Raw genomic sequence first — 24,427 nt, forward strand, 5'->3', positions numbered from 1 at the left:
ATTATGGGGAAATGTGTGTGGTGCTTGGGATCACGTGGCTTCAGCCCTGCTACCTGTGCCCTACAGCACAAGAGAAGGTGTAGCTCACCACAAAGGATGACTCATGGAGTCTGGAAGATGTGTCTTCATGGAGAAGGAGAAATTGGATTAGGGGTGCAAACCCTAACATTTTCTGCATGACTTGGCTCCACATTGCCTGTATATTTTTGGAAGGAAGTGGGAAGGAGAAAGCAATGAGGGTTTAAAAAAGACCTGCTCCCATGTGACTGTTGTGCTGCTTCCAAACACCAGCCCAAAGAAAAGCCTTGCAGCTGCCCCTGAGTGAAAGGAGTCACTGCGGCCAAAGGTAACTTCTTACCTTTTATTTTCCTCTATGGCCTTATGTGCTAGAGGGGCACATGGTTGAAATCTGCAGCAAGATCTGAAAGTTCTTTGAGTGCCTAATGCTTGGGCACCTCAAACAGCTTTTCTTAACAGAACTTAACAAAGTGAATTAATCTTGGCCACATGAGTGGCGTAGGGCACCACAGGTTATCAGGTCATTTTAAGTCACACTGAAGTTAATGAAAAGACTCCCACAGACTTCAGTGGGCGACACATCAAACCATCCAGCATGGCAGAGCCAAAGGCTTGGCCACGTGCTCCCTGTCCTGGGTTTTCAGACATCTTTATTGTGCTGTCCCCACTGAGCAATTAAAAATGCTTTCTCACTGGCTGGAGGAACTGAATAAAAATTGGGGCTGAAAGCAAAGCCACAATGTAAATCATGGTGCAAATGCACTGAAGGGGAAAGCAAATCTATGTTCATATTCAGAGCCAGGTGAAAGCAACATTGTCTTGGAGATGTCTCAATTGAGAAGTTTCAGTAATAAGAAAATCTTGCTGGCTAATTGAGCTCAACTGGTTGTACATGGGTCTGCTCTGAGAGGGGTCAAAGTAGAGATGCTATTTTCTTTCTAGGATCCATACTGAAGTTAGAAACTATTTGGAATTATACTGATTCTAGAGGAAAATAGGCTGTTTGGTTTCAGTTTTGTTTGCTTTTAATTTTTTTTGGTCAGGGCAAAGATTCATTTTTCTTGTAGGGCCATTTGCAGGGAAAGAGGTAGTTCCTGTTCTAGATTCTCACAGATTATTATCAGTGAAATGTAGCTTTGTAGCCACAGGGCTAGTTAGACATCTTGATGGAAATACACTGCTATGGGGGTTTATGTAATGGTTTTAATCAGGATTTTGAGAGTTTTCATATTTTGTCATATAGACAAGAAACATATACAAGAAGTCAGACTTTAGTATCTAATTCCAGACTGCATTTAGGGAAAAGTCATGGGAAGAACAAAAGCCCAGCACACATCTCTCAGTAAATCACCCTGGGGTGAGACCCTCACTAGAGGTGGTTTTTCAGAGCAAAATTCCTTTTGAGATATAAAACCTGAGGCTCATTACAGATCAGCGCAAAAGTATTTCACTTCCTTCCTGCAGATGGACTCAGAATTATGATCAAGAGGGTTTTTTTGGTTTAAAATTGTCATTTCAAGAACTGTAAAGCTTTCCAAGCACACAGAGCTTGGTGCTGACGTTCCAGGTTGAAGCAGGACGCTGAGCTCCCTAACAGTTCCTCTGTACTTCCATGACCTCAGCTCCCCCCGTGTGTCGCAGGCACTGCTTCGTTATTTCGGGGTGATTGTGATGTGTGAAGGGAGGCTGGGGCTTGGGTGACAGAGTGTCTTCTGTCACACTTCTGATTGTGACTGCCTGCTTTCCCAGTACTAGGTGTGCTGGCTTTGGCCGGGCTAGAGCTAATTCTCTTCACAGTGGCTGGTATGGGGCTGTGGTTTGCATTTGTGCTGAACACGGGGTTGGTAACACAGAGATGTTTTTGTTATTGCTGAGCAAAGCTCACACAGAGGCAAGGAGACACAGGCAGGATAGGTAACCCCAACTGACCAAAGGGATATTCCAGACCAAATTATATCAGTATGTAAAGTGAGGGGGGGAAAGGGGGAAACATTTGGAGTGATGCCATTTGTCTTCCCAAGAAACTGTTACACCTGATGGGGCCCTGCTCTCCTGGAGATGTCCGAACACCTGCCTGCCCACGGGAAACCGTGAATTAATTCCTTGTTTTGCTTTGCTTCTGTGAGCAGCTTTTGCTTTCCTTATTAAACTGCCTTTATCTCTACCCACGAGTTTCCAGCTTTTACCCTTCTGATTCTCTCCCCAGAGAGTCATTCCAGCTGGTGGGAAATGAGGGAGTGGCTGTGTGGGGCTTGGCTGCTGCCTGGGGTTAAACCACGACTGGGGTTAGTGGGAGCCCTGCAACACTTGAAAAGACTTGAAAAATTTCCAAAATGTTTTACATGTAAAGTGAATAAGTGACTGCAGAGGAGTGGTGGGATTTTTGTATTTTTCAAAAAAAATCCAACTGACAGAATTCTTAATGTAATTAAGGACTGCATATTCACTACCATTTATCTTCTTTTTTTTTCCCCACTGCTGCCTATCTGTTGATTTTCTTAAGGGCTTCTTTTTCTGGTTGAGGGAAAACTGAGGCTTTTTTATTTCTTTTGTGTATACACATATTTTACATTGTCTTGAAAAACTGTGGTTGTTGTGAGCATATTTAATGGCTCTTCCCAAAGACATCTGGCAGGTAAAAAGCAGATCCAATACTCTTATGTTATTAACTTCTGCAGAAGGTAGCACAGGGGAAATGACAGCAAAAAGGGAATTACTTTCCTAGTTACCAATGAGCAGGGGTGAAAGATGGGATTTATAGAAATCCATTGAAAATTTCAGACTCTTTCTGCAACAGGATTTAAGCTCTGCTCCTAACCCTCCCAAGGACCCAGCTCTCGAGATAACTTTTCACATGACCACAATGAACTGTATGCTTTGCCACATTACAGAAATGGTTTTTGTTGGTTAATGCTGCATTTGCAAACTCCTGAGGAAAAGCTGTGGTGCACACAGGGTGTCAAGGGCTGCATGAGCTAATATTAGTGCCTGCTGTGACTTAGTCTTGCTGCTCAGGTGTTTTTGGGGCTCTTTGGGTAACATCTGTCTGAGGGAGTCATACCAGACTGCCATTGGCTTCCACTGCACCCTGGTTTTGAGAATAGTAATGAGAGCAACCAAGGTGGGTTTTTCTTTTTCCTTCGCATTTTTCAGCGAGGCCTGCTGTGTTTTCACAGATTGCATTTTCATTATTAAGTATTTAGGAGCCATAACTTTTAATGTCAGACAACTTGGCACCCGCTTTGAAAAGAAACATGTTATTCTAAAGCAGAAAATGAGATTAGAAATTTGCTTTTGCAGATAGAAACCAAGTCCTGTCAGCTCATCTAATCCAGTTCCTTGGCAGTGATGCAGGCCAGCTTTCTGCACGGCATTCCTGCACGCTGCCTCTGCCAGACGTTCCCGTCTGGGCTGCTGCGCTCCCAGTGTGGCTCCTGGGGCCCGCCGGTGGATCTGTGAACAGGCTGGCACGCAGGGCTGCGGCACAGCCCACTCTGACAGGGAAAAGCATCCTCCACGAGTTCACTGGGGAAAGGTCATCCTCTAGTTCAGTGTCCCTTTTACAAAGTAGCCTGAGAGAGAAGTGAAGGGCTTTTTTTGGTTTGTTTTTATAAAGTGTGCTCAGCTTGCTAATACGGCAGGCATGCAGAACATAAGCTACCCAACCAACTATGAAACAAATGCTAGAATTAATTGCTTAATTCTCTTTGCATTAGGGTAAAGCACAGGTTTTAAGATGTCTTCAGTGAAGAGTTGCTGAATATGAGAAACATCTACTACTGTCTTGTAGTAAATGGAAAAGCAAGTTCAAGTGTAATGATTGGTTGGGTGATAGCCAAAGGCAAGCAGCAGTCCTGCCTCTTGTTTTGTGAGACAATCTAGTTTTAAGCTTTGTGGGTTTAAGTTTGACCCAGTAAGCACATTAAATAATGACTATTTCTGTAAACCCAGGGTTTGTTCAGACCAGATTCTTTGTACTACAGAAAGAATCCACAGAGATACTTCTTACCCTGCAGCTAATACAGGAGTGCCAAAAGTTTAATTGCACCAAAGAGCAAGAGACTGCATCCTAAGGAATTATCCCCTTTTCCAGCTCATTCTCTACTGGGCTGCTATAATGATGAACTAGTGCTGCATTTGCACAAAATCCCGAACCCTCACAGGAGCAGGAATGGCCCTCCTTCGCTTTCAGGTAAGATGGGCGTGTCTGCCTGTGCCATGCACAGCATGTGCCATGCACCACAATGCATCTTCTGCACGGCAGAAAACAGAGCGCAAACACGATCCAACTTACCAGCTGATTGTGCAAGAGAAAGGTGAGACCCCGGGGCAGGGTCAGTGCCTGTCTGGATGCAGGTGACCTTTCCCAGCCCTGCAGCTCCAGCTGCCCTCTCTCCGTTGCAGCCCCTCTCTGTTGGGCCGGGCAGCACCGCAGCACACGCGCAGCGCAACGTGAAGTCGCTGACATGATGAGTGGCGGAAGCGTTTCTACCAGCCACAGAGGGGTGCAGGTGCTTGGCAGCAGCAGCACTTTGATCCTGTTCACACCAGCACGCCTCAATTCTCACATCCAGTGTTCTCCGTGGAGACACTCAGACATGTTTTGCTTAAATGAAGGCACTGCACCATCTGAATCAGTGTTTTTGTGATACAGCAGCCCCAGTGTTTGGTAAGGATTGGGGTAGGGAACACAGGTTGATTTTTAACTGTGGTGGGAAGTGTTGTCTGTGGGCTTCAGTAGCTTTCTGGAGCAATGCCTCACAGACGTACTCACCTCCATGTCACTGGAACCACAGTTCAGTCCTGTGTTTCTAACCCCTGCCTGCCTAGTGTAGGACACTGAACTGGGTACTCAGCAGTACCTCTACCCTTAACATAACCAGCAAGATCCAAGCATATGCTTTATCCAGAAACTGTAGGAAGGCTACAAAGAAAAAACCTCCTTTCTTTCAATGTTTTAATGAAATATAATAGTTTTTCTACATGGACAGACATTTGGTTTTACTGGCAGAAGCATCTAGAAGTTCACAACTCCAAACACAGACTTAAGAGGAAGCATCCAAACTTTTAATCTCTAAATCTTGTTTAAATGGACTTCATCATTCCATTGTTTCCTTGAAAGAGGTTAGTGGCTTGGGGCAGTATTTTATCCAGAAGATAAACATCTCTTGATGGTTGCACTACAGTTGGCTTTCATCCTTTACTGCCTGAAGTCCAGTCTCAAGTTTAAATTAGAGATACGTTCCACATGGCTTGCAGCACAGTGCTTTTTCCATCTCATTTCTCCAGGGGTGCATAATTCAAAAGCTTCTCAATCAGATCCACATGGGCGAGGAGCATTCTGCGGCAGCAGTATCTCTTCAAGCCAAGGGCATCCAGGGCATCTCTATTAACGAACAACAATTAAAAAACATAACAGATGAAGTGAGTCAGAACCACTTGTAAGCGTTTCCTAAGCAACACACTGATTACTTTGAGCTCAGTTATAGAGGAAAATTTGTTTGCAGTTCAAAGACGGACAGAAATTCAGCATGTGCTGTTAATGCCCTTTCCCACCTAGTGCTGTTGAGTGTATTTGCCCATTTTCCAGCTAACCAGAGCACAGGATCTGCTGCTGAGAAGGGTCCACAGCTGCCACCGCTTTCAGAGGGCACTGTTTTAACATGTTTCTGTAAACTGAGGATGATTCTTGTCTATTTCACAAGACAAATTTAAGATCTGCTAAAAAGGTGAGATATACATAAACTAAAATAATCCTAACGCATCCTCCCCCACACAGGGATGCTAATTCTGAGGACAGCTACAAGCCTTCCCAGCTCCCATGGGAGAAGGCATGCGGTTATACAACTTGCCCCCCACATACATACAAGTAAATAGGTGCAGACTGGTCAGAAAATCAGTGTTTTACAGTCTTTCCACTGAATTCCTTTGAGTGACTGCTCCAGAGCCTTACATTTGGGTAGAGGATGTTGAGTCATCCCAGCCTGAACCACTGCGGGTGTTTTCCATGGCTGTGGCTATCAGACCTCCTAAAGGTCACAGTACTACCACGATCTTCAGCTGCAACCTCTGAACCATAAATCAGTCTGATACTCCTTCAGAATGTGACACTCATGAGACATGACTGATCTCAGGTTTTTATGATGATACTGATCTAATGCAGTACAATAAAGTGTTTGCTCAAACAAATTTAATTTCCTGGAACTTGTAATTCTTCTGTAGGAATAGGCCAATGGACACTTTTCTAAAATACAAAGGACTGAAAGGAAGCCTCTGCCTAAGCTGGACCATGGTTAAAGGTCGTTTGGCTTCAAAATGCAGGAGCCAACTTCCAGCAGCTTCTCTGATGTCACTCAGTCCTTGCAACTGTAGATAGTACAGCAGGGCTGCTCCTTCTAGGACAGCACCTGCAAAACTTGTTTTAGACAACTATAAGAGCACTGTGGGGCATTTTAAAGAATGTTTACAAATAACATCACAAGATGCCTCAATTTTCCAAAACACTAGAGAACAAAAGCATCTGATGTATGTTGACAGGTAAATTTTAAGAGCTATCTGGAGAATTCTGAACTCTCATATGCAGTTATCAGAGATGCAAAATACTAACATTAATCACAATTTCCGGAGTCATACTTTAAGACAACTTTAGTTGTATTTGCGTTTTCCTCCAGCTTCCAAGGACTTGTGGAAGAAGAGCACTTGTAAGGGAAAAACAGAAAGGTGTGCGTGTCTTTTTCAACTACTGATTCTTTAGATAAGTCTTCCCATTTTGCCCATCCATTTCTTAAGCTACTATTAACAGTAATTCCAGTATTGCACTGTCAGATTTTAGCTGTTTGATATCTGTAAACTCTACTTTTTACCATAACTGCATTAGTTTGAACAATTAGTTTGAACAGAATCAGGCCAGTGACCACAACTGTTTTCAAGTGAGCATTTGTCAAAGACAACACAAAACTCCTATACAAAAGCAGAGGAATAATAAAGATAGGGAAAATATTAAAACGCTAAACACTTCTTAAAGTTGTAACATTTTTTCCTTCTCTCCCTTTAAAAAACTGATCACGTTGGTGTCAAAGTTGGGTATATGGAAGGGGAAGGGAAGAAACAAGCAAATGTGTACAGAGTTACATATTTGGGAACGTTTTGGCTACAAGGGCCATGACTTGGCAACTTCCACACTGCTGCCCTCAAAGATTCAGTGGGAAAATAACTACTTTGTTGCCTATTGCAATTTCTAACCTTTGGTTAAACGATCTCAGAATGGACCCGTGGTTTTTAGCTTCTCTACGTCTCTTTCATGACGGCACAACCCTGCACTTGTGCCTCTGGCCCTGCCTGGGCAGGGAGGTTGGACGAGATAATCTCCAGGGCTCCCTCCCGAGCCCAACAGCTCTGGGATCTTATGCACGCTGCGTCTCACCCAAGGCGCGAGTCGAAGAACACAGAAATAAAACCCACCCTTCCGTGTACTCCGCCTGCAGAAGGCCAAGGTAGGCTTCCCACTTGTTCCCCACGATTTTGCCGCACGTGAAGCACCTGACCGGGATGATCATTTCTGCGCTGTGCCTGCAACGACACAAACACCGCGTCAAACCCCGGCGGAGCGGCCGGACACCGCGCTCCGCCACTGCGCGCTCAGGGCTGCGCTGCCCCGCGCCGGCACGCACCGGCCTGGCGGCGGCTGTGGGGTGCGAAAGCCCGGTCCCGACGGCTCCCTGGAGGCGAGCGGCCGGCCCTGATCTGATCTGATCTGATCTGATCTGATCTGATCTGATCCTGATCCCGATCCCGATCCCGATCCCGCCCTGCACCTCCGCGAGCGGCTCCCACCGCGCTGCTCCTCCGCTGCCGATGGCCGCCGGCCGCCACCACCGCGCCCGGCCAGGGGAAACCGCGCCGCCGCCGGCCGGCCCGACACGGCGGGCGGGCGGTTTGAGCGGCCCTACTCCCCCCCCCGTGTACTTGATGGTAGCGGCCGGCGGTACGGCGTCCTCGGCGGCCCAAGAGAGCTCGCGGGCGCGCGCGCGGGGGGGGGCGGGCTCACGGCGGCGCTGGGCGCGCGGCGCGGTGAGTGGCAGCCGGGGCGCCCCGAGCGCTGAGCGGCGGCACCGCGACCGCCCCCGCGCCGCCTCCTCCCGCCGCGCCCGGGCGGGCACTTGTTGCATTGCGAGAGGGCTTCGGCAGCGGGCGGACTTCTCATCCCGTCCTGGCTGAGGTACCGCAGCGGGAAGCGCAACTGGTGGCTGCGGCGCGGCAGCCGCCCGCCCGGTCCGGCGGAGGGGTGATGGCTGAGGGGTGAGGGGTGGGCATCCCGGCGGGCAGGGCTGAGGGATGAGCCGGGGCGCCCCGCGGCAGCCCCGCGCTCCGCCGCGCTGCGGGCAGGGACGCCGGGCGCGGTGCATCCTTCGCTCCCTCGGGGCAGGGGAATGGGGGGCGGTGGGACCCGCCGCTGTCGCCGTGCCGCGACCCTGTCAGCGCAGCATCGCGGCGTCGCTCGGTGCCGTGTGCCCGCGGTTCGGCGGCTCCCTCGGGCGGGAGGCGGCGGCACAGCCCGGCGCGCAGCCCGCTCCCGGCGCTGCGGGGCTGTTCCGCGGCTCCGTACAGCCCGGACAGGCGATGTCTGTCCGGGGGCACTCGCCCTCGAGCCCCGGCCAAGCTGCGGTGGCTGCGGGTTTGCCGAGAGTTTCCAAACTCCGGGGCCAGCTGGGACGCGGCGCCGTCCCGTTAGTCGCGGTGCTGCTCCGACCCGCTGTGACCTGTGGGTGGCTGAGCTCCCAGAGGTGTGCGCTGCCCCCGGGTACCGCCTGCTGTCGCGGCAGTGCCCGCGCCGAGCGGAGCCCTTCGGCGGCGGCCGGGGCCGCTGGCCCGGCTCGGGGGACAGTCAGCGGCTGGCTGCGGGCAGCGCGGCCGGTCCCGCTGGGCACCCGCGCCGGGGAGCTCTGGGGGCAGAGGATAATGCATCTTGAAACTGCTTGACTCGTATTTCATTAATCTAAGGATTGGGGAAGCATTAGGCACGGGCTTAGCGGAGGGAAGCGCGCTGTGATGGGTACAAACTTTGGGGACGGACACCGCTGTTCTGGAGACTCTGGGATGAAGCATTCCTCTGTCAGTCCTTATTGCTCTCTCGTTTCACCGTTAGCGTTATGCTAATTGTCCTTGGGAGAGCAGAAATTCTCCCCAAGTGTTGTTATTTTCCTGCTAAAGTATCTGTGAGTTGATACAGTGCACGGCGCAGAGCCATTAATGTCAGTCATATAAATAATTGTGTCTTAATGCACAGCTTATGTTAATACGTCTTTCGTGACTATTTTTTGAACGACTGGATTATTGACCCTCTGCACAGAAACGCCAGACCTAACATGAACCGTAAAAGAGCAAATAGTTTTGTTTTAATAAATAAGGGCTTGAAGTTGAAAGCATTTTTACAATTCTATTGCTATTGAAAAGGCAGCAATTTTTGCAGTCCCAGGAATAATTATGCACAGTTGTGAATGGAGCGAATTGACTTGGCATGGAGGGTTGATGAACCTCCTGCGATCTCTAGATTATGATCATTATTGTTATCGTAGCCAGTGGGAGCAAAACCGTGTCTTTCCTTTTTATCCTTTGATTTCTTTCTTTTTTGGGGGGCTGGAGGGGGTGGGGAGTTGAGAATTTGAAGACTGTGCTTTGATGCATTTTCAGTACCAGGGCTCCAAAGTAATTTTCTTACTGAACTGTGTGGTAAAAGGCATTTGTCTTTGGAGATGGAAATTTGCAATTGAGAGTGAGAAAGAGGGGCTGGAGCTGGGCTTCATAGCTAAGCCACATCATTAGATATAGGTTAGCATTTTTTAGCTGCCTTGTAGAAACGTGCTCGCTTGTTTCTTAAAAACGAAACTGAACTCTAACTTTTGGACGTAGTTCACATATCTGACTTTGCTTAGCATCTTTTTTTCAAAGCAAAATGTACTCGGCTTGTTCACACACCATTACTTTAACTTGGTCATGTCGTTTTGGGTAACCTGCCTTGGCTGGGTGATGGACCTAATGGTCTTTCATGGCTGTAGCTGCTTTGATCCTAGAAGTTGTAAAGATTTTTATGAACTATGACCTGGAGAGGCTGCTACATACCAAAAACATTCTCTGCTTAACTTCATATATCCTCTGCTTAATCTGACCATTTGCCAAACTGCAGAAGTCTGTTTAGAAGAGCTGTGGGGGAATGTGCACACATGTGACTATTTTGGAATTAGTCAGTGTTTTATGGGCTGTTAGCTCACGCTGATTAGGAGGACTGCAGCTTGAGCCAGTTGTGGCATTGCCAGCCTTCCGCTCTTGTTCAGGTGAGCTGGGTACTGATGGCACTCAGCTGTTAGTGTTTAGTGAAATTTGATCTCTTCAGCCATTCTTTTGAAGAGGGCGGAAAGAATCCAGGAAGTGGATCTCTTTAAGCATCCTTTGAAGAAGAATTGCAAGAATTGAAGTCCCAGCTCTTAGAACTGTGCAACTCTTTCTCACAGTAAGTTCTTGCCACATTTCTGGTCTCCTGCCACCTCCAATATGCAGCAGTCCTCAAACTGCTGATTCTTCGGGCCTTCAGGCAGCCTGCTGGTCAGAAAGCCCACTGGAGCCCTCATCAGCATTAAGCAGAAGAGACTGCCCTAGAATTAATTGAGTTGAAGAAAGCTTGAAAACTGTGGGCTGCTTTCTTGATGTGCAGCTGGAGCGGCTTGAGCAGCTTCTGTCACGTGGATTTGTTGTGAGGCAGTGCAGATAATACACCCTCCTTCTTCCTGTGATCTGAACAACTTCTGAAAGCTGACAGTGTTCTGACCCACTGTCACTGTTGGAATGAGGCTCCTTCTTGGCATTTTTTGGTGGATTTAAATCTGTAACATGCAGCTAGACATCGCTGCTCCATGGCATTGTTAGTGATGTGTACTGAAATCCTAGGCTGGTGATTAAGGAGTAGACCCTGCTTCCTGTTCTCCCAGCCACAAAATGCAAGGGAAAATATTGCTGCTTGTTTAAAAAACAAACAGAAATGAAGTCAGTTAAGTGACCTACTCCTAAATTACTTCTGAAGCTAGAGTGGCCATATGACCTCCTACAGCCCATGCTGGCAGATTGTGTAATTTCTGACCTTGTCTCTGTAATTAGGGCTGGAGGAAAGACTTGTGAGAACTCTGCACTTGCACTGGTAGCATGAGAAACTGGTAGCTAAAAGGTATTTTTTACTTTGTTGGCTGCAGTAGGTCCGGTTTAGGTGTGCACTCTCACGAGTCTGGAAAATTTTGATTTTTCACCTCCTGTCATTTTTCCCCTTCTTCTGACTTTGCTTATTCTGTGTACATGTAGATAATGGCCAGAACTGAAGATGTGAGTCTTTTAAGATCTGACTTGCCAGTGGTATTCAAGGGTAGTGAATTGTTATTTAAATATAGGACTTTTTACAACAAGTTTTCTGAGAAGGATTGTTTTAGTGCTATTAATCATGATGCAGACTTCTAAAAAGCTGTGGGTAGCCCTGTTGGCCCTGCTTGGAGTTAAAAGCTCTCTTCCCTGTCGCTCCCTGTGGTCATTTAGAGAAAGAATGTTAACAATTTTCTCTCCATCTCCAACTAGCACTCAGAATCCTGTGGGCAATGGCAAAAGTACCATATTCAGTGTTTTACTCTTTGGATCCCAACGAGGCCAGAGAGGGAAGAATCCTGAGAGGAAGAGACTCACATGAATTGTGAAATGAGTGGTTAAATAGGGCATTAGTCAGGAGCTGAAATGTGACATGGAAAGTTTAATGTATATAAATAATTTACATAGCAGTAGAGAGTCAGAGCAAGAGTGAAAGATACAAAAACAAACATGCAGGATGAAGCTTGGCTGTTAGTTTTTCAGGCACATTTTCCACTTGAAGTTTGCTAAATCCTGCAGACATACTCCTGGGCGTTTTCTAGTCCTGGTTAACTACTCAGAAGTGTGTCGTTCATCCTGTTCCACAAAAGGTGAAGGAAAGTGACTCCCTCTGGAGCTAGCTAGGGTATCTTTGGAAGTCCTCCTTTCCCTCTAAAGCATGAAGGCTTAAGGAGCAAAGAGTGAGATGGAATACAGATTTGTTTTCCTCTTGATTTTTTTTTTTAAGTATTTTTTAGTGAGTGACTTCCTTCCCCCCGCTCCACAGTGCAATTTAGTGCAGTGATGTGAAGGTGGGGAGGTGGAGAAGGTCAAGGAGATAGAGGGATGATGGAAGTAGGAAAGACTTGTCTGCTCTGTAGAGCTTTGTGTGGTTGGTTGCCCCGCACACAGTTTAAGAGCTGCTCAGGCCCCTGGATTTAGCAAAACAAATACTGAAGCTGCTAAGCAAGGAGAAATGAGGAGAAATCTCTCTAAGCTGGGGATGTGACTGCAGCTCTGCTGTAATACCACACAAGCCTGATGCTGCTGATTTCATTAAAAGCATCATTCAGGGCCTCAAAGCAGGTTTTAATACTTGCTATATGTTTTTTTAAATATGCTGACCTTATCTAGTAAGCCTGTAATATTTGTTGCAATGAAGAACAGCTGCTGCATAAATACATATATAATATCAGTTGCCAATTCTGTAAGCTGTGCTGAGACTGTGACTTGTTTGAAGTGGGGTTGCTATTAAAAGGCAGGTGGCAAGATGTTTATTTTGCACCTTGTTAATTGCTTGTTTTTCCTGCTGTAATTGGCTTCCTAATGGGGGCAGAATGCGCTTGGTTTTGCACACAAAGCTTCATTAGTGACAACTGATGGAAAGGATTCAGAGGGTGGGATTTAGATGAAATATATATATATTGAGTAACAGATGTCTCTGCTAAATAGAGTATATGAGGAAGTCCTGTAGATGCATCCAAAATTGCAAATGTTTTCCCATAAAGCGATTTAAGATGTTCTAGTATTAGGTATAAAGATTGCTGCCTATTACTTGAGAAGGGGGCAGAGATGTTGTTATTTATGTTATTTTTGTGGGGCAGAGGTTTTGTTCTGCTTCACTGAACAGGAGTTAGGATGCTGGGATGGTGCTCTCTGCTTGGGACTCTTGGCATCCAGGTATTCAGATCTTTGAGGATCTCTGTGGCATGTTTAGGGATTGCTCCTGCTGACAAACTGGAAGATGGTGATCAGTGGTTGAATTCTGTAATTTTCTAAGCTTTGTGGAGCCATCCCTGTCTCTTGTATCTAAGAGCTGTTCCTCTGGGTCCTTGCAGGCAGGACATGGCTGTGGAAAAGCATAGCTGGACCATCCATGATCCTGGCTGTGCTTACAAGTGATAGCTGAGGTGGTGTTCTAGCTAGGGGTGGATGCTCCACAAAGACAGTTCTTGTTTCAGTAATGACTTTTTTTTGATGTGATGTAAGAGAGTGGTCTGAGAGTCATCAGGATAGTCATCTGACATCATTGTGTTGGAGGCCATCAGATTTTTGTGCTGTTCAGTTTAATATGCTCTTGTACCTGTAGAGGTTTTATGAAAATTTCACCTGCTGTAGGTGAAAGGTGAGTGTACTTGTGTGTGTTTATGTATGCATGTGTATATAAAATTAATAATGAAAGGGTAAGATGGCTCTTCATGGAAATGAAGCCCTCCTGTCCTTTTTTTTTTTTTTAAAGCACTGTGATGGGATTGAAAAATAGACCTGTCTATTCCCTACTTTTCTGCTTCCTCAGATGCCAGTATTTAACTAGTTTAAGACTGGATTTATCTGTCATGTTTCTTCTTAGTAAGGTGACTTCAAGGCAAAAGTATTGCCAGTCTTAGATTGACAAATTTTATAAGAAAAAGTATTTATTGCATGAATATATCACAGCCTAATTGACTGTTTCATGTTGGAGGGGGAGAGTAAGTAATATCCCGAGGCAGCATTTTAATCAGAAACATCACAAGACTGCCCATCAGCTCTACTCTTCCATGTACATGTCCTCAGATGACAAAATAATCCCCTTTCTTGGGATAGTGCTTTTAACTTCTGCAGAACCTTTTTTTATTTCCAGAGTGAAGAATGGACTGTGTAGTTGAGGTGAGGGCAAGAGGACTTGTCAATTATTAGTGCTTGAAGGGAAAAGCCCAAGGCGGTGTTCTTCCATAGAGAGAGGACTGCATGTTCCCACTGAGCTCATGGATGTGCTTTTGCCTCTGATGTGCTTCCTGCCTTTGGCTGGGAGCCCTTTTCTCTGGGTCTGTACACAGGCTCCCTCCCATCAGGGTTTATCTCTAAGACGCTGTAGGGAGCCATCCCTCTTGTAGTACTTTACCATGGCATGTATGAATTTCTGAATTCCAATGAAAAGGAGCAGTGGGAAGACATTCTAACTTAAAGTCTTATCTCTGAGGTTCTCATAAGTGGTGATGGATGTATTTGGAGCACAGGATTAAAGAGCAGGCTCTGCTGAATGCTGTCCTTTGAGGCTTGCTTATGTCTGTAATCAGACTTGGTGCTTGGACTTTTTCTTCCATTTGTCTTCTGGCCAGTCTTGCACCTTGCAAGCCTTCGTGGGAGTGGGAATAGAGAGTGATTGCTATAAGCAGGAGAAAAGATGCCTCTTGCTGAGTACTTTATCTCTTGACCGTGGTCAGTAGTGGCTGCTTAAGGAAGCAGATAAACATAAAGCAAGTGCGCAGTAGTAACGAAGTAGGATGCTTGCATTTTGTGTTTCATGTGAGTCTGTGTCTGTAATCTTCTTCCAGAACTGGGCAAATAGAGAAGAAAATGTATTTTTTCTGATTAAAGCAACTTCAGCTTGGGCATGTCAGCCTGTTGTGTCCAGATTAAGGTGCTAGATGAAAGCTGGATGTCTTAAACCATTTCTAAAGCTGCCTCTGCTATGCACTGTGTTCTGATGAAAGAGAACTATTTCTGGAAAAGTCCCTGGCGGTGTGCAGAGCCTGAGATCTCCCAGTGTACAGGCCTTCCAGCATGGATGTGGGGAGGAGGACAGACTTGATGCATTGGGTACGACGTTATCACTCAGCAGAGTGGGCTGCTGTGCACCTATCATAGTGCCATCCACAGGGAATCTTCCATTGCTTTGTTTATTGAGCTGCTGTTTTTAAAATTAAAAACAGCCAAATGTTTCATAAAATATTAAGAGGTGCTGCTTTAGTGCCTCTCATCAGATTAAGTATGTCACTTTCTGTGCCCTTAGGGTGGTGAAGCCCATCAGCTTGGTCGTTCTCTCACCTTAAGCATGCATTAAGGTGACATGCTTCATCTCACAAGGGACGCTGAAGCTATCACACTGCAGAACTGGGAACTGTAGGGGTCCTGCACTTTAGCTGTGGCTTCTCAAATGAAATTTTGCAGAAGTAATACAGTTTGCTTTGTACGAGTGAATTCCTTTTTGTTAGGGAAGTGCTTTTTTGAGCAAAAATATTGAGGTAATACAGTGGTAGACACATGCACGGTGACTGCGCTGCAGGAAAGAAAGAAATTGCGGCGTGTTTTCTATGAAAGACCAAGGACTGTTGCGTTTCAATGGCTAAAAGAGAGAGGCCTCTACATTCCTCAAACACTTTTTATGAATATGGATTTTGAAGTTGTTTTGCTTGCAGGTGAATTTCTTTTTTATTCAAGAGCCAGTTCTAGCATTTTAATCATAACACAGTGGTGCTGGTGTAGCAGAGCATTGGGAAGCTGTGGGGAGTGGTAGCCCCAGGACTAAGGGAGGGTCTCCAGCTTGCTGCAGAGAAGCCCTGAGGGGGCTGTACAGTGGTGGAACACAGCATGGTAGAGCTGGGACCGAGCCATGGGGGGCTTGCTTTCAATGAGTTTTCCATCATCTCTTGCCTCTACCCTGCACTCTTTAGCATTTCTATAGTGTTTAGGAATGCTGCACCGTTACCAGGTTAAATAGTCTAGAAGTTCTAATAAATTCAGAATACGAGACCAACTTGACTTCTGAATTTCCTGGGTTTGGGTTGCGTTGCCTCTTTAAATTCAGTCAGTCATGGCACTCGTGGCGTGGTTACTCTGGCGTTCCCGCTGTGCACAGCAAAGTCCCACCTGTGTGCACATCAGGGAGCTCTTACTCAGGAGCCTGCTCTGAAGGGCAGCGGCTCCTCTGTCTGATCTGATACTGCTGCTGCATCTTTGCTTGGTCGTGGTGAGAGGGAATAATAAAGTACAGCCTTCAATCATGCGACCTGATCAGAGGGGGTTGTCTCTGGTGATGGATAAGTCCTTTTGGAACAATAGGCTGCTTGAGCTGTGCCCAGGGACTGCTGCGTTTGGTTGGGGTTTTGCATTAATTTTTGGTCTAAATAAAAAGAACTGTGAGATCAAGGTTGCAGTTTTGTTTGCAGCTTGTCTTCAAACCTAAAAATCAAGCTTGATCAAAAAAGGGTACTTTACTGTGTATATCTGCTCTTATCTGTTGGGCATATTCCCCTTCGCCTTTAGGATATGCTGAATATTTTGGGTGCCCCCAAATTATTTTGATTCCTTAAGTTTGCTCTCTTCAAAATAGGCATAAACAAAGATATCTTTTTGTATTTCACCCTTGTGAAATGTATTTCACCCACCTGGCCTGATGAGTGACATGCTGAGAGCATGGGTTCTTTACCCTGGGATGTCCCCCCAGCCACGGCTTTTTCCTAAAAGCCCCCTGTATGACCTTGTCAAGGTGCTTTGCTTCTTTTCTTCATTTATCACATTTGCCATTCTCAGTAGAGAAGCTAAAAAGCTTAATATTAAAGAAAGTGCCTGTATCCTGTGAAAGATAGCTTTTTCTGTTGGAATTGAGAAGCCTTGGAAGATGAATGTGTGTATAAATTCTGTTTAGCTCTGTAATAACTGAGTTGTGCAGCAGTTTATCTGCAATGTGGGTGAATCTTAGCCATGGGCAGGGTTGTCACCTGTCTGCAGTGGGACCAGAGGTGTGTTTGGATGTATTTGCATTTCTGCAAAGGACAGGTGTTTTTCTGCTTCTCTGTTGAGTAACATCCTCAGTGTGTGGGGTCAGTTTAAAGCAGAAATGATTGTTCTTCTTAAAATACTTGCTGAACAAATATATTTTTTCTTTTATTCTGCAAAACAAAATGGTGTGTGGGTAAAGACTGGCTTTCCCCCCAGCACTTGTGCAGCCCCTTTATGGATCGCAGAACAGTCTTTGGAGCACAGAAGAGCTATTGCTGCTGTAGAGAAGTGCCAGCATGGTGCCCTATTTCCAGCATTCTTAACTTCAGTCGTGGTGGTGGGCTGGAGCTGTGCTGCAGTGGCTCAGCTTGTACTGCTGCTGCTGTTTGGGCATTCTGCCTTTGTCAGGGAATCAGGACATCTGGAGGAAAGGGATTCTGGGATGACTAGGACTTCTTTGTCACACACAAGAGAATTTCTTACTTGGAGAATGGATAATAGAATGCCTTTATAGGAGAAAGCGAGAACTGCCCAGAACATCCTGGTCCCCTGCTAGAGGTGAGGACACAGAGAGTTATGCTCAGAAGTAGAAGAGAAGCTTTCTTCATCTAGATGCAGTGTTAGGCTTTCTAAAATTTTTCTGTGATCTCTTACTGTTCTATTGAGGTTTTATGTTTCTTTGCTTTCTCTGTCAGTAAATGACCATTTCATTTTGGCAGTGCCCCACAGTTCAAATTATAGTTGGGGCCAATTTATTGTGGATCTGTTTAGCATCAGTTTTATTGTTTGCCTGCATTCCTGCTCTGCTGTGGGATTGTCATTGCAGTGCCTTTTGGGTATCCTCTTTTTGCTGTCACTGGCCTGACTCCTAGGGCTTGAAAAGCTGTTTGAGGATTCCTCTGGGAGCCTAAGGGCCTTATTGGAAAGAAATCAAATTCTCATAAGTTCCTGAGAAAGCTGTCATAAGCCTTGTGGCTGCTGGGTTACTGCCAGGGCCTTAATTCATGGGACACATGATGAGCCATTGCTAGACAATATTGGTTTCAGGTTCTTTTGTACTGTATTATGAAAGGAGAACCACTTCTGGGCCATTGTTTTAGCCAGTGCAAGAACACACAAGATTTTCCGTAAGGAAGTATTTACAGTTTATTAAACATTGTTTTCTGGCTTTTTTCTTTTCCTTACTAGAGTTCTTTCTCTGTGCGCCCAATTAACCTCTGCAGGTTTCAGTCCTAGCAAAGATTCATCCAAAGTCACACTGCTTTTGCACTCTGTGGCTTTTGGCAATGGAAGCCCCACTGACCATGCATGGGAGTCAGTTTAAAGAGAAGTGCTGCTGTGGGTGAGCCAGCTGTCCTTTACTGCTGTCCAAGTTGTCTGTTGCAGTGAGGAAAATGGTTTTGATGACCCCTCCTGATAGTATTTCCTTGTAGCTATATAATTTGTTGCAGCATTCATGTTTTCTGGAAAAATCTCTTAGCCCAGGATTTTTCTCCTGGGAAGCTGAGAAGCCTCAGAGAAAAAGGAAAACAATAATTATCTGATTTGCTTCTCCTGTGTTTTGCTGCTTTGGAATGTGTTTGGAGATTGTTTACCAACAGGTGGTTGTTTCATTGGTTTTTGCTGTGAATTGTTTTGACTTGTTGGCCAAGCTGCGTCAGAACTCTGGAAAGAGTCACGAGTTTTCAGTAGTATCTTTTTAGCCTTCTATAATGATCCTTTCTGTATTCTTTAGTATAGTTTAGTATAGTATTCTTTAATTTAATATAGTATCATAAAGTAATAAATTAGCCTTCTGAGAACATGGAGTCAGATTCATCATTCCTTCCTGCCACGGGGCACTCTGTAAATACATTAGTTTGTTCTTTCGGCAGGCTTTTGATTAAGTTGCAAAGTTGTTCTGGTTCTTCATATTTGCTCCACATTCTCAAGGCACTTGGTAGTTAGTTGTCCCCTTATATGCCTCTGCAGTGAAAGGGGTGAAAGTCAGAACTACCTTATTTGCCTCACGGAGTCTCCTTTTGCTGCACACTCATAGCTGTGTCCTGCTCATGGTGGACAGTACTTGGTACAATCAAATTTTGAATAGCTAGTAATGAAGTTTTAATTTCCTATGGGCAAACAGTACTCCACCCAAAGAACTTGCATTCTGTCCTGGTGCAGTTTTCTGGTTTTAGTTTAGACCCACTGCCCTACACTCTACCCATGGGGTGAAATATGGGTGGATTAAAAAGTTATCCAGTAGAGTATTGAAATGTCATGAATGTGCTTTCAAAGTAATTTCAAATACTTAAATTCAAAATGAAATGTGTCAGTGTGTTGAAATTGTATGATACATCTCTCTGTTTGGGACTGAACTGGGATGGAATCCAAACCAAGCCATGAAAGATCCCTGGAGGGAAAAGTGCAATGCAAATTGGAGGTAGAAAAGTCAGTCTGAGCTTTGGTTTGGCTTTGTCTTTGTAGTCTCTGAATGTGTGCCAGCTATGGATGAACAGCAGTAGGACAAATATTTAGGTGCTGCTGTACAGCCTATGGAAGTTTTATTCACTGGCATGCATTACCAGATCTGAAAAATTGTTTCCGTCACAGCCCACGCCACTTAATTTCAGCACAGTGTTCTGCCAGCCCTGAAACGTGTGTGTATTTGCTTCTAGAGAGCTTGCTCAGATACAGGGCTTGGTTCCATCTATTTCTCTGTTTTCTTGGCTTGCCTCTGCAGATAAGATAATAGTAATAATAAAAAGCCCCAGAAAAATCCTCTCCAAAGTGCTGCTATTCCAGCTGATATACTGATGGTTTTAGCAGTCATTTAAATTGTTTGCTTGGCGTCCCCCTTTCCCCCTCCCCCCCTTGCCCCCCCTCTTTTTTCCCTGCCCTCTTCCTCTCCCCCCCCCCCCCCCCTTTTTCCCTTCCCTTGATATGGGTCATCTTGTTTTGTTTTGTGAGGATTTACATATGACGGTTCTACCATGGAGCTAAGCATTTGGTGAGCTGCATGGATGCTGTGGCAAACAGGGCCTGTTTCTGAGCCACAGTTCCGAAGAGCTGGTGCATAAGGGACTCACTGAAAGCTGGAAGTATTGTGGAGAAAGGTTTTCTGAAATCCAGCTGCCTGGTGTTAAGACTTAAGGGTCAGAGTGGACGCAACAAATTTGAGGGACTAGGAAGCGATGAAGTCATAGAGGTTGCAAAAAGCCTGGTGGATGCTTTGTACCTATGAGTGCAAGTGCATGCCTGTGTGCAGGCAATGAGAGCGGGGTGTGACTATTGGCGGTTCTAGATTTGAACAGTGTGAATTGCCACAGATGCACATAAAATTGTTGCTCACTAGTCTAGCCTTGATTTGTCAGCAGGTGTTGATGGATTGGGATGAATCTGTTAGGTTCTACCCCGCACACAGCCTGCAGCTTGTCCGAGTGGTGTGGACTGGACAGGGTGTGTAACAAGGAGGAAATGATGTCATCAGGGTGGGAAAATCCTCCTGTGACTTTTTAGGGCAGACTGCTGTGGAAATGTAAGAGAGTGGGTAGATGATAGCCATGAAGGGAGTCAAACCAGGCTTTTACATTGATGTAACAGGGCATGAATTATGAGTATGGAAAGTTGAAAATTCTGACTGTAGATGCTTGGTTCACCTTCTGAAGGCAGAGGTCTCCATTGAACGGTTTCGTTCCAAGGCAGGGTGTGTGCAATGACCATATGAGGTGTATGAGTGTGTTATGACTGTATGAGGTGTATGTGTAAAATTGCCTTTCACAGTGTCCTGTTGCTGCAGGGTGGATCAGACTGGCTCTCCTTCTCTGCTCATGCCAATGAAAATAAATTGCCCCATCATGACTTGTGAGGAAAGCAGCGTTCTGTCATCCTGTGTGTAATGCCACCAGCCAGCAGTGTTGGAAACAAATCCAGCCTTTCCTGTGGTTTTGGACGCTGCTTCTAGGCAGGTCAGAGAGCCAGCTGGGCAGGGAGGTAGCAAAGCTGTCACTTCTGCAGTCTTCTTACTCATGGCTGCTGAAAGGAGCTCTTCTCTGAACAGTGGGCAGTGTGTGTTTTTCCTGACCCTTTCCTCTCTCTCCATCCCCTGATTATGTAAGACAGGCCTGTTGCTCCTGCCAGAGAAGGTGCTGTTTACTTTTGCAGCTCATGGAAGAGAAGAGGCATTGCGCGTTTGGTATTCAGATGCTTTTTACACCCTTCCCATTTAATTTCATTTCTGTTTTCTCTTTAAAACCTTCACAGAGAAAACAATGATGCTTTAATGATGCAGGAGGAGGAAGGGAGAAGAAGGAGCCTTCTCTTAGTTTTTTGTGTTTATATGTGTCACTGATGAAGTCGTACGTGAGTGTCAGTGTCTCTTTACACAGTGGTGTGGAACAAGTGCCTCAAATCTGAGTTATATTAGGGGTCGCTGATGGGGAGGGTCATGGCCAGGGCTGAGGAGAGGCAAATACTGAAAGCTGGAGCTGGGAGCAACTGAGAGAAGGGGGCTGCAGCTGTCCTAGTTCTGTGCCCTGCCTGTTTGTTCTTATTTTATTTTTGCCAATTCAATATCAGAGCACAGGAGCAGATACCGAGTGTGATTTAAGGGGGCTAGTGCCTTCTGCTTGCAAGAGGACCTCAAGCCTTCTGGGCTCGTTGGTGCTCTCATTTCATGCTAGTCATGCTGTTCTCAGTGATCATCCTTGCCTGCCCCTGTTTTCTCAGGTTTATACAGCTGCTCTGTCTGAGTTTTCCTGCATTGCTGGAGATGTTTCCCTCACCACTTCTCTGTGTGTTTAGGGCCAGGAATGTTGGAACATAAAATCTCCCTGTGCTGTTTTCTTTGTCATTGTTATGCCACGATGAGTTTGTGTTCTGAGAACACCTATGGTTATCAGTCATGTTCATGAGTAGGTCAAACCTCTGCTAAAAGAGGGCTTATTTTGTGAGATGCAAGGAGTGAGACAGAAAGTGAGGTGCCAGCAATTCAGCGTAAGGAGCTATGGCTTGAGTCCAGGTTGTGCTGCCATATTGCATCTGCTTGGCTGGTCCGTGTCCTGGTTGATGCCTTTGTTGTTTCCCCTGAGCATCTGAGTTGATTGAACAGGAGTGAGTCACTGCAGTGTTTCTGGGTTACTAGTGCTGCATTTCTGAGCTTTCTGCCAGGGAATAGAGCTGTTCTGAAGTCTCTTACGTAGAATGATCACAGTAAGGTCACCCATTCATGCCTTTGACCTGTTACTTTTCCCTTTCTATGATATTGTTGCTATTTCCAAAAAGCACTGTTTTCTTAGAAAAATTTCAATTCAATTCTTAAAAAAAAATGTTGTCTTTGCTGGAAATTGCCATTTGGGTGAAGGTTACATTTATCCTTGTGCATGTGGTATGGGCTGTAAACAAAGTTTATCCTGCTGTTTTCCAGAAGGAGTCACAAAGAGCTTAAAATATAGATTGCTGTGTCTCTCTGGGGAGTACATTTACTTTTATCCAAATTGAGCATTGCTACAACAGTGCAGGCTAAGTAAGAGAGCATAATATTAATCCTGTCTAGTTGACCATGTGTAGTTCAGCTGTTCCTAGTACCTGCCACTTAGTTGATGGGTCTGAAATAGAAGGTGCAGAGATGCTAATGTCTAGATGATTTCCATCTTGGTGGTAAGAGATGTCTGTCCTTCTCCATTTCCATTAGAAAAAGTTGACTGTGGTGATCTGCTAAACTTGGGTATTTAATGAGTGCCTAAAGCTAGGCTGGATAGAATCAAACCTGCTGTTGGAGAGGAGTGCATGGGAGGCCCATAGTGCATGTCACTTTCTGTAGCTCTGGTGCTACTTGGGTTAAAGAAAACTCTGCTTATGCTTCTGTAGAGCTGCTAAAATCTGGTTTCAAGTTGGATCTATTTCTCTTTTTTTTTTTTTTTTCCTAGTCCAGAGCCTGGTCCTATGCTGCTAGTGATATGAAGGGAGATGCCTTTTGTTTTGCATGTATACCTTGATGAGTTGTTGTTGGGCCATTAAATCCCCTTTAAGTCAGGAAACATAGTTGCTGCTGGCAATGTTAGCAGCTCAACAAGCAGCATTTACCTGACTTTTGAATCTCAGTCTGGCATAGCACTTGCTTCTATCTCAGACCACAGGTAATGGTTACCCAAACTCAGCCAGAGACCTCAAATAAGGCAGAGTCTTGACTACAGGAACTTCCTTAGGAAAGGCCAGAGGATGTTGGTATCATCTACAGCTGAAAGACAATGCATAGTGTGAAGCTTTGCCAGTTCCTCTTTTCCATGCACTTTCTCGCTGTTTGTCACTTATTCAGAATCAGGCCTCTCTCCTAGACCTTCTTATCTATTCCCACACCCATTCTGAGGACTGGAGATGAGCAGAGAAGCAGCGTATCAGCCCAAGGTTGTACTAAATAAATGAACTGGGGGGATGCTTTCCTTAACCTTTCCACTCATTCACTCATTACGTCTGCTTGTGATGTACCAGTCAACCACTGGGTGTCTCTGGGCCATGCACAGCTCCAGGCAGCATCTAGTCCCTGGAAAGCTGGCACTGGTTACACTTGTTTTCGTTTGTGGCTGCAGTTTTTGTTCTTGTTTTGAAGGGCATCGTGTTCCTTTCTAGGCTGTCCACCCAGAATATGTCTTCCCCGCTCCTGACCATGGAACAGGGTGCACGCTGTGGTAAGGCAGCACCCTGGATTGCCAGTAGTTCCTCTTTAGAGGCCAGCAAATTCTCCAGCCTGATTTTGCTCTATTGCTGTTTCTGAAAACCATACCTCTTACTGCACTGGGCTCTGTGGAGGTCTAGAAGAAGAGAATGTTAGCACAGCAGCTTTGTTACCTTTCCCTTTTCCCCTTAGTTGTGACAAGTTTACTCTTGCATGCACACCCAAGTAGATAAATAATCTGTCTCTCAGTAGAGCTCTGCTAGCCACAGTATTTTCTTCAATTCCATGGAACAAGTTAGTTTTTCATTATGATGCTGAAAGGTAAAAGACAGACTATTCTCTGCTTTAAGAATGCAGTGATAGAAGGTAAAGCTTTCATTAAACATGCCTGGCAGAATTTATATACATAGGTATCTGGACTGTAGTTAATATCTTTTGAAAGACAAGAGAAGAACACAGCTTTATAATAGCCAACATTTTGTGTTTGGATGGTTAATCAGCAGTACAGAAAAAAAATTGAATTAATTCTTTCATAGACTTAGTGCAGAAAAAAAATCCAAAATATTAATGTCTGTTGCTGTAGGGTAGTTCTCTTTTTTTAATCTTAAAGCCGTCTAGGGATGACATCTCTGTGGTTTACAGGTGATGATATCCATGTTGCAGCTTTCGTTGCTGGAACAGCTGACCTGTACCTGGAGCTCTTTCCTGCTGGCTTGGCTTTGAGTTGGTACCTGGTTATGCTGAGTGGTGCTTTGTCATTAAATAGATAAATTCACCAGAAGCGGGATGCATTGTTTGGTTCCAGCACTTACTTACGTGCTCTTTGCATAAATGGTGAGATAGGATTTTGCTGGTCTCAGGCTGGGATTTGAGCCTGCCTGAGGTGGGTACTGATAA

The 24,427-nt window shown here is 45.4% G+C and overlaps 2 protein-coding genes across 4 annotated transcripts in view; one reads left to right on the forward strand and one right to left on the reverse strand.

The window, feature by feature from the left end:
* Window positions 1-4,967: 4,967 nt before the first annotated feature.
* POLR2L (RNA polymerase II, I and III subunit L) lies at window positions 4,968-7,962 on the reverse strand. Of its 2 annotated transcripts, none has more exons than XM_084207116.1 (3): window positions 7,833-7,962; window positions 7,480-7,587; window positions 4,968-5,404 (listed from the first exon to the last, which is right to left on the reverse strand). In XM_084207116.1, the coding sequence occupies exons 2-3, from the start codon at window positions 7,572-7,574 to the stop codon at window positions 5,296-5,298; spliced, it is 204 nt and encodes a 67-aa protein (XP_084063242.1). In that variant the 5' UTR covers window positions 7,575-7,587; window positions 7,833-7,962; the 3' UTR covers window positions 4,968-5,295. The 2 variants fall into 2 exon arrangements, with proteins under 2 accessions (XP_084063242.1, XP_084063243.1); XM_084207117.1 differs by lacking the exon at window positions 7,833-7,962 and adding an exon at window positions 7,689-7,778.
* A 180-nt stretch (window positions 7,963-8,142) lies between these two features.
* TSPAN4 (tetraspanin 4) overlaps window positions 8,143-24,427 on the forward strand; it is a gene marked incomplete at its 5' end in the record, with an annotated part of 415,229 nt that continues 398,944 nt past the window's right edge. For both annotated transcript variants that reach the window (XM_084208494.1, XM_084208495.1), the window contains one exon: window positions 8,143-8,236. The remainder of the gene's footprint in view (window positions 8,237-24,427) is intronic.

Source organism: Fringilla coelebs, assembly GCF_963513975.1.
Source record: "Fringilla coelebs genome assembly, chromosome: 6".
NCBI classification, from domain to species: domain Eukaryota; kingdom Metazoa; phylum Chordata; class Aves; order Passeriformes; family Fringillidae; genus Fringilla; species Fringilla coelebs.

Bases quoted from the DNA above. Each gene is read 5' to 3' on its own strand.
- POLR2L (XM_084207116.1), bottom strand. From the start codon at position 7,574: ATGATCATCCCGGTCAGGTGCTTCACGTGCGGCAAAATCGTGGGGAAC. The intron at 5,405-7,479 runs GTGGGTTTTATT...GTTCGTTAATAG, and splicing joins CAGGCGGAGTACACGGAAGG to AGATGCCCTGGATGCCCTTG.